The following is a 10,006-nucleotide window of genomic DNA, read 5'->3' as shown; positions in this document are numbered from 1 at the left end:
AATATATAGAAGGAATCTTTATAGATTGTAATAGGATATAGAGGATGAAATATGAATACGTAGTTGGAGTTATTACGGGTATATGTCTTAAGACTATCTTTAACGGTTTTTCTTCATAGCAAGAATTCTTTTACGATAGAATTTTCGTTTCCTTCAGCGCTCCAACGATTTTCTTCATGGTTTCTATCATGAAAGAATTCTCGAGGCTATTCCTTTTAAGATGAGATTCTCTTTTTTACTCGTAATTTTTTTAAAAGAAAATTGTTGAAAAAAGAAATATGAACCGGAAAGGAAATCGTTGAACATGGTCAAAGATTCCCGTCCTTCGCGGTCTGGGCAACGCAACGGGCTCCAATCCATTCGCGGGCTGACGCGCCCCCTATGGCGACCCCCCGCCGCGCTCGCCTCCCACTCGCCGCCGCCGTCCTCCTGCTCGTAGCACTCTTCGCCGGCGGCGCCGCGGCGGACGACGCCTCCAGCGACGACGACGCCGGCGCTCGGCGGACGCCCGGCTGCTCCAACAAGTTCCAGCTGGTAACGACTCGCCCCCGCCCGTGCTCGTTCGATTTGCTTGCCCTTACTGGTTAGGTCGCTGCTGGTAGTAGTTGGTTGTGGGGTTCTTTGTTGTCTGTAGTGTCTGTAGGTTGTAGCATGGTGGGGTGACATCTGGCTGGAGGTGTGGTCGTGTAGAGGGGATTTGTGGATCTCCTGCGTAACTGCTGGCTAGTAGTTAGCAGTGGATTTAGATGAGTAGATTGAATTTAACTGTTCTCAGATGGATGGTGTCCCAGGGTAAAACTGCGATGGTAGACTGTAGGAATTCAGTGGTGAAAATTGAAATGGACAATGTTAGATAGCTAGTGCAGTGACTATTTGGCTAATTCTCGTGGCTTGCACTGGAACATACAGTTAAGTCCATTGCCACATTTTTTTTCAGTTTTCTGCCTTGTTTCGGCTGTTCATATATCATAAGTAGAAACTTGGTTATATACAATAGGAAGATCATTCGTTTTGATGTATACAACTGTACCTCTGCTTAACTATTCAACTTTTGCATGAACCGAACAACTTATGCAAACCAGTGGCATGAGCCTAATATTCAAAAAGCAGTGGCGTAAGTCGAAAGTGCAATTGAAGCGATGTCATAGATCTAAATTTCCCTATTAATTACTCCTCTGACCTGATTGCATAGCTCCTTACCATGGTGCTATGCTTGAAATAAGTATCTGGGCTTGTGATGAACATGGTTTTGCTGAAGTGCGTAAATGGGGATCTCGTGTGTGTTTGATGTGTATGGATGACTTCTGCATTTGGAGGAACAGTACAATGTTCAAATTTTTTCAAATTATGTGTCTGGAAATTGAGGATTCAATATATAGTTAAGTTTGCAACTATCTCCTTCCTTATATTTTTATTCAAATCCGGTGCATCTGATTTCATTCATCTTGTTTTCTAAGTTGGACATTTAAGTTACTACTACACTGTTTATTCAAGTGATGTATTTAGGAACAGAAGGAAATAGTATATTTACATATTCTGAACCTTAACCTGTAGGTGCCCAGCAATAGCCAAGAAATCAAAGCGAAACCTATATCCTATATTGGTTGGCAAACTTTTTAAAGTAAAAGCAAGATACTATTTTCCTGGCACCCTATTATCTTTCTGATGCTCCAGCTTTTGTCCAGGTTAAGGTGAAGAATTGGGTGAACGGGACAGAAGGTACAACTGCTGTTGGACTAAGTGCAAGGTTTGGAGCCTCCTTGCCTAGAGATATTCATGAAGCTCAAAAAACATTTGCTGTCCTTGCAAATCCATTTGACTGTTGTTCCAATTTGACATCAAAGGTTTGATTTTGACACCATCAACAATAAACTTGTCAACAAAGTTATGTTCTTTTCAAAGGACATGCTAATAGCATAATCCTAATCAAAGAAAACATGTATGCTATGAGTAGGTTATAAATTGATCCTTGTCGCTGCAGTTAGCAAATTCTGTTGCTTTAGCAACACGTGGAGAATGTGCTTTCACTGCTAAAGCAAATATTGCTCAAGCTGGTGGTGCAGCCGGTTTACTAGTTATCAATGACAATGAAGGTATTAAAAAAGAGGCAACATGCCATGTATTATCTTTGTTCTGTTTAAATAGTTCAGTATTCCAGATATCCATGCTAGGTTCTTTTGCAGAAAGTAATCCATCTCGTATTTTTAGAACTTTACAAGATGATTTGCAGTGAGAATGACACTTCCATTAATTTGACGATACCTGTCGTCATGATACCACAGTCAGCTGGAAAGAAGCTGAAGGACTTATTGGATCATGAAGCAATTGGTAAGTTATTCTTAAATTATCCTTCCTTCTGTGTTAAATTATGGCATGATTGTTTATTCGTCTACATTATCCCAGTGGTAGAGTTTAGTTATTTCATATTTAAACATCACTTATATGTTTTCCACTTATTGCCATAGAAATTGTCTTTTGCATCAGATATATGTTGTTAACTGATACAAACAAAATTGATGTTTTCTGAATTCATTGTGTTTAAAGTTCAACATATGTAGTATCCAATGGGCTGAACGAAACTGAGATATCATTAATTAATCATGTTAAAAGGAAGTACTCTTGATGATGCAGCAACTTAAAAAGCTCTTAATGCTCAGCAGTCAGCACATACCATCGCATGAATTTTTTACCATTACTTTTACATAAGACAGTTATCTGTAGTTCTATACTGTTATAATAGGTTTTGACTCTTGAGAGTTGCTTTGTCTGCCCTCCTGCGCTCCCCTTTTAAAAAAGTCAATGTTTTAAAAGTAGGTGCTAGGTGGGGCAGTGGGGCGGCACCTAGTGCCTAATTGCTGATTAGGCAGCTATTAATGCTACATGTTAATTATGATACATCAGAGTATCCATGCTAATAAGAAAACTTTTCTTTTGCTGCAGTGGAAGTACAGCTATATTCACCAAATCGACCAGTCGTTGACCTGTCAGCATTCTTCCTGTGGATAATGGCAATAGGAACCATAGTCTGTGCTTCACTCTGGACTGAATTCGTTGCATGCGAGCAGGTTGACGAACGTTATAATCAGTTGACCCGAAAGGTTTTGACTTTTGTACCTTACCTATGCCTACCTAAAGTGAATGGCATTTCATGTTGTTTTATATTTTAATATACATACTTTAATGCATCATACTAATTTGTTCCAGTGCACTCGACATTTGTACACTTACAATTGGGGACTGATTTTACATTCTTTTTTCAAGTGGTTGGAAGTTGGAACTCAGTACCTTGCATGAGTAGGTTGTATGCAAGGCACACTGCTGTGCCTTGAGCCAATAGATCATGTATAGGAAGAGGAATGAGCCACATAAGACATGTAATCTGTTTTCTTGTGCTATCTTCTGAAAAATTTGCCCTGGACAATGACATTATAATTACATATGGCCTTGTTTTGAATTTCGGATTTTGATGTGAACTGCTTTACAAATTCTGTATGGTCAAATCCGTTTCCAACTGTATTCTCGTCTATAATTACGTGTTCTTTTTCCAATAACCCCTGCATTTTTGCATGTGTACTTACAAAAACATATCTTGCTGTGAACCACTTGTCTTTGCTGCTTATGATTGCTTTTCTTCTGATAGCCGTTTATCAAGTTTGTTTATAGTGCTGTAGCTAACAGGTAGTAGTTAATCTAGGCCATCACTGGATAAGCTTTCTGCTGACAAATTTAACCCTTTCACATTAAACAGGATGGACCTAATTCTGGAACAAACTACAGAGAAGATAAAGAGATCTTCGAGATCAGTGCCAAGGGTGCTATTGTTTTTATTATAGTAGCTTCAGTTTTCCTCCTCCTCCTGTTCTACTTCATGTCATCTTCGTTTGTTTGGGTGCTAATCGTATTATTCTGCATTGGTGGTGTTGAGGTATCTCTCCTTTGGGGCATACAAATACCTTTCCCCTTCTTTTAAGTGAATGTTGATGACTTGATGTTTGTTTTTTTTCATTTGTTGAGGAATTCAGCTATGAGCTTAATGATGGATTGTTTCTTGCAGGGTATGCATGTTTGCTTGGTCACACTTCTCTCTAGGTACCAAATAAGATAATTTCGATAAAGCAATTTGGTCAATGCTCCCTTCTTTATTTATTTTTTATATTCTTATCCTATATGCTTCATTTTACAGGATTTTCAAGGACTGTGGACAAAAGACTGTACAACTACCCTTTTTGGGGGAGGTCTTGATCTTATCTGTTGCAATTATACCATTTTGTATGGCATTTGCAATTCTCTGGGCTGTGTATCGGCATGCTTCATGTGCTTGGATAGGCCAAGACGTCTTTGTAAGATATGCTTACCACCATTATTCTGTTCTCTTCTTCTGCAATGTTTTCTCTTCTGGCCTTGTATGATATACTTCTGAAGTGTAGATGTAGTTTTTCCATACTTCTCTTCAGTAGCATGTGAAAGGACCATAATGTACCATCAAGCAAGTTCAGATTCACATAATAGAATGATATTTATTTTTTTCTTAAAAACAAGAGGTCGGAATTAACATTTTGTCAGTTCTAAAGCCAATGTTGATCCTGTTCTTGTATTGCCAGTTTGGTCAGCTATGATAAGATTACAATGTATAATTTGCATAGTGCAATGAGGTGAATCCTTTCAATATATATGGTGTTGAAAAGCTTTATCATAAATATATGTAAGAATTTATCGCCATCTTTTTCAAAATTCTGTGGCCCCGAAATGCCAAATTACCTTGTAGGTCAAGATTCACCATTATCTAGAACTAACACGTGCAAAAAGTTTAAGCATGATGTTGCAGTTCTAATGTTGATGCATATTAATCAGTTAGAGATTGCTATTAGGGTTGCCTAGGTTTGACATGTTGCTCGTTAAGTATAGCATAAGAATTTTATAGCTTTCTTGCATATTTCATACGTCTGATTGTGGATGTATGCATATACCTCTTTGCAATGGAATACAACTCATGTGTTGAGTCCCAAACGTTGTATTAAAGTTGAAGGCAAAACCCTTTCCAACTCTCCCAATCTGGTGCTTCCAATCATCTCTGGTGGACCATCCTCTGCCACTAAAAAATCTCAGCATCATTTGTAAATTAGAGATGGAGATGTAAAGCAAAGTGTTTACAATTACATCTTTATTTGAGCATTTCATTTTGAACTGTTGGATAGTTTGTCTAAAGAAGAGAATGCCATTTGTGTTTAGCCTCATGGTTGGACCATTTTAATAGTCTTATAATTATATTAAATCTCCTGTCATTTACTGTTTGATATCATGCTGCTTTGTCCTTTGCAAAACCAACTACATAATTATTGACCATGTGTTCTATTTATTTCTCCCAGGGTATCTGCTTGATGATAACTGTGCTTCAGATGGCGCGCTTACCAAATATCAGGGTATTGGCATGTGTATTTTGACAGTTCGCTGATTGTTGTCAAGTAATAATTTTACTGATCTTACATGCACCGGAAATATCTAACACTGCATTTTGGCAGGTTGCATCAGCACTTCTTAGTTCAGCATTTGTCTATGACATCTTTTGGGTGTTCATTTCACCTCTTATATTCCATGAAAGTGTCATGATTGCAGTAAGTTTACTGTTGTGTTCTTTTAACAATCAAGCTTATTGTCATTAACTCGTTACTACTGCAGATTGATATGTGACATAGCTTTTCTAGTAAATTGATCAAATTGTCTTGGGACCAGATGAGGAAGGCTTGTTCTTTACAATCTCTTCTCCAAAACAGATGTCTTACAATGCATGTACTCGACTACTCGTACATTTTAAATTCTGACCATCACTGAAGGAAAAATTGTTTCGATTTGTCACTTGAAAATGCTGTTGCTAGACTTAGCTTTGTGAGAACTTCCAAATCATTATAATTTTAACTAACACATGATTAGAAAGTGTATTGTCAAAGGTGTGCATTGGACATTATTATGACGTCCTATTTTGTAATCTGTCGACGATTCAGGAGTTGATCTTATGAAATAGGATGCGGCGAGACTACTCTGCATCTAAAACAAGCACAATGACGCATTTTGTAAGGGGTAACAGAGCTTAGACAGATGTTGCCATGTCGGTCTCCTGCGGTGAGGATAATAGTCCTACTCCTGTGGTTTTGTATTGAGAATGAGGATTGCAGTGGTGGTGTCCTCTGATCAGGGGATCAGGGGAGGCCTAAGCTCTCCTCGGCCACTAGGGTGAACGTCAAATGGAGATTGTCTTTTGGATCCCCCTTTCACTGTGCGTCTTTGTGCTTGTTTGAGTTGCAAAGCAGTCTCACCACACCCTATTATGTAAGAGGGGCTCCCAAATCGTCAACAGAATCTATTATATGATGGATGTAGTAATTGAGTGCTAGCTGCCTTTAGCTCATACCATGTAGTATCATGAGATACTAGTAGCTAATGATGGAGATAGAATTTTTTTATCCGGTCTAATTTCAAGTTATATATACACATGAAGCTTGAAAATTATATGTTCTGATGATCCATATAAAATTGGTATGTTTTGGTGTCAAATTTGTACGCTTTCAACTCCAGCTACATGTGTGGAATATGCTGTTGTGTGTTTTATCACTTATCCATTCATTAGATTATCTACCTAATACCCATCTTTAGTGAACTGGTCATATGTGATATATCTTCTATCTGTTGTATCTTGTGAGTATTGTCTACTTATGAAATTACTCAGGTAGCTCGTGGTGATTACTCTGGGGAATCAATTCCGATGCTCCTAAGGATACCTCGCTTCTTTGATCCATGGGGTGGCTACGATATGATAGGCTTTGGTGACATCATTTTCCCTGGATTGCTTGTTGCATTCAGCTATAGGTACTCTATATGATGGTGCAATATATGTTATAGTTTTTTCCTGTGGTTTAGTTCCACTAAGGAGTGCACATATAGAACAATATAGTTTGAGTACTGGTAGTCTGGCACAACCAGAATCTTGCTAAATGTAATGGTGGTCTTAAGACACATACACTGTTGAGCCAAACATAGTCGACAGATCAAATTAATTTACTTGTTAAACCACCCTGGATTTTTAAGGGAACATAGCTAATTTATTTTCAGAATTAATGGATGACTTAGCATAGCTAATTTATTCATAACAAATAGTTTGATTACTAGGTAAATGAGCCCTAAAACATCTCATGATAAACTTTATTGTATTTCGAAGAAACAAAAAAAAAAAGAACAATGACATATGTAACTTTCCTTTTTTTCTCTCATATGCAAAAATGTTTGATAATTAAATTCTCACGGAGATTTTTTCAATAGAGGTGTCCTAGAAGAATGATATAGGCAATGATTTTGTACAGTTGATTACTTTATCCTTAAATTATAATTCTGAAAATGAAAGTATGCCCTAAATTTCTAACAATTCAATATTCTAGCAATTGGAAATGCCTTAGGCTGGGATTAGATGTTCGTCCCTGGCTCCCTGCTGTTGTTCTGCCTTTCTTTATTTACTTTCCTTGTTAAGATTTTTCTCTTCCGGTTTAACATAGAAAATGTGGGGAATACTACTATGATAGACTAGACCATGACGCCTGTAATGTGGGGTCAGTGGGCGTTTGCTTTGTGTTTGTCTTGATGTTTAGTTAGAAATTACTTGCCAAATGTGTAATGTATACTTATAGTTTTTGCATTCCTAGTTATTCCCATTATTTATAACTCATATATGACTTCAATATATACTAAGCAGATTTGACAGAGCAAGCAAAAAAGAAAAAGGTATCTTGAATGGATATTTTCTGTGGCTGACTGTGGGATATGCTGTTGGTATGTGCTTGATTATTTTTCTTCGCTTTTGTGTTTGAGCTAATTAGTTGAATATTCTGTATTATTTGTGTCTACTATGGCATTGCTTATGTTCATTATTCAGCTATGCAATTTTCTTCAACAGTTATTTTTAATTACGATCTACATGATGGTGCACTATATTCAGTTCCCAACAGAAGAACGAATTTCAATTATTGACCACAGTTTGCAAAAACATTTTAGGACTAATTCAGGCCATATTATTTGTAACCTTTTTCTTGGTAATTCATGTGGAACAAACTATCCCCTCCAGCTCTAACGAAATACCATTTAGGTTCAGTTAAGGCAATATTATTGGTACTGTTCCAATGGTAACTAGTAAGGAGTCTGAACCAAACCCTAAGCTCAATCTTTAAGTGAAACTAAGGCAACAAAATGAGCTTTGCCTAGTCTCTTGGCAGGTGGGCGACTTATAAGTGAGTCTTAAATGTTTTGGAGAAGATTAGGTCTAGAACCACTTGGTGCTAAGTCACTGTGTTATTGGTTTGTTTCCTTTTCTGAGTTTCTGGCATTTTTGTATGAAAGCTCAAATGTCCTATGGTTCAAGACAATCTGTTTCTGCCTTTTTCTGTGAAAACATAAATTCCATTCATGGCTGCAATGTGATCAGAAATTTGTTATTGTATAGACTATAGACAAGGCATTGTTTTGTTGCAAAGAAGAGAATGTGTGTTGTGGAGAATTAAGATATCATTTGACATTTTTTTCTCATGTAGGCCTTTTCCTTACCTATCTGGCACTTTTCCTCATGGACGGGCATGGTCAACCTGCATTGTTGTACCTGGTTCCATGTACATTAGGTAAGTATGGAAATTGTTGCCTGCCTATCCTAGTCTCGTTCTTACTCTTTACTGTAGTTTTTGTGCTTAATGCTGCATCATTTCTTTATGCCAGGGGTTATTGTTATACTTGGTTGGGTAAGAGGTGAACTGCATGATTTATGGAACTATGGAAAGAGTCAAACAGAAAATTTAGTCGATGAACCTTGAAAAGTAATATCCCGACAGAATTGGTATCCAAAGTGTTGGTGACATCCATTGAGCTAATTTATCAATGGATATTCTGGGGTAATCTAAGAGATGTACACAATTACCTTGACCGACAAGTTTCATGTAATGTGTTTCTTGTTTTGTAGTATATAGTCTTAGTAAATGTATTATTTAGAGCACGGTTCAAGTGTTCAATGTTCACAACATTATTAATTTAAAAAGGATGAGACTTTATACCTTTGCCATACTACACCTTATCGCCTCATGTTTACAAAGCATTGCAACTGGGATATGCTCAGGTTATAAAACACGGTATTGGACATTGACAGGATATGATTATAAGTGTGGACATTGACATGATATGGTTATAAGCGACTTGCAAGATATGCACGACCGCCCAACTCTGGTGAGGATGGTGGGAAAACCTTAGGGTTTGGATGGTTTTGGTGGGGTGGGGTGGGGTTGTTTAATCTCCCTAGCATAGAATTGCGAGGTAGGCCAGGGCAGCAATAGAGGGCTATAGGTACGCCTGTGAGAGTTGAGCAGGGTCTGTGAAATTCTCGAGCTGAAAGATGGAGGCAAGGCACCAAGCTCGGAGTGGTTATGGGCAAGTGGGGAGGAGGTATCAATGTTTTTGTGTACCGCTACTGCTGATTTTGTGCCGCTAGATTACATTAGTCTTTCGAGCTTATGCATCGGACTTGTGCTGGAACAATGATTGTGGACATTGACAGGATCTGGTTATAAGCAACTTGCAAGATATGCACGACTGCCCAACTCTGGTGAGGATGCTGGGGAAGCTAGCGTTAGGGTTTGGATGGTTTTGGTGGGGCAGGGTAGGGGTTGTTTTATCTCCCTAGCATAGAATTGTGAGGCAAGCTAGGGCTGCAATAGAGGGCTGTAGGTATGCCTGTGGGAGTTGAGCAGGGTCAGTGAAATTCTTGAGCTGAAAGATGGAGGTAAGCCACCAGGCTCAGAGTAGTTAGGGGCAAGTGGGGAGGAGATAGGGGCACCACTAGTCACCTCTAGTCACCAGAGGTGGATGGGGAGGCGAAGTAGAAGAAATGGAGGGGGATATCAGCTGTTTATATACTAGATTTGAATGTAAATAGAGATACCGGAATTAATTCAATTGTTGGTTTTCTTATTGATATATGTAGCTA

At 38.2% G+C, this 10,006-nt stretch overlaps 1 protein-coding gene across 7 annotated transcripts; it reads left to right on the top strand.

The window, feature by feature from the left end:
• Nucleotides 1-306: 306 nt before the first annotated feature.
• LOC133886697 (signal peptide peptidase-like 2) lies at nucleotides 307-9,093 on the top strand. Of its 7 annotated transcripts, none has more exons than XM_062326483.1 (15): nucleotides 308-534; nucleotides 1,686-1,844; nucleotides 1,982-2,093; nucleotides 2,209-2,328; nucleotides 2,941-3,098; nucleotides 3,749-3,832; nucleotides 4,055-4,089; nucleotides 4,184-4,340; nucleotides 5,367-5,420; nucleotides 5,520-5,612; nucleotides 5,731-5,787; nucleotides 6,722-6,861; nucleotides 7,739-7,815; nucleotides 8,571-8,654; nucleotides 8,749-9,093. In XM_062326483.1, exons 1-15 carry the CDS (start codon nucleotides 382-384, stop codon nucleotides 8,841-8,843), a joined length of 1,578 nt encoding a protein of 525 aa, XP_062182467.1. In that variant the 5' UTR covers nucleotides 308-381; the 3' UTR covers nucleotides 8,844-9,093. The 7 variants fall into 7 exon arrangements, 5 of the variants coding, with proteins under 5 accessions (XP_062182469.1, XP_062182467.1, XP_062182465.1 ...); XM_062326481.1 differs by having other exon boundaries at nucleotides 3,749-3,925; XM_062326482.1 differs by lacking the exon at nucleotides 5,731-5,787 and having other exon boundaries at nucleotides 309-534; nucleotides 3,749-3,925.
• The last annotated feature ends 913 nt before the right edge of the window (nucleotides 9,094-10,006 follow it).

The sequence above is a fragment of the Phragmites australis genome, chromosome 12 (assembly GCF_958298935.1).
Source record: "Phragmites australis chromosome 12, lpPhrAust1.1, whole genome shotgun sequence".
Taxonomy (NCBI): domain Eukaryota; kingdom Viridiplantae; phylum Streptophyta; class Magnoliopsida; order Poales; family Poaceae; genus Phragmites; species Phragmites australis.
The sequence above is the reverse complement of the archived record's forward strand: the minus strand, read 5'-3'. Positions and strand labels throughout refer to the sequence as shown.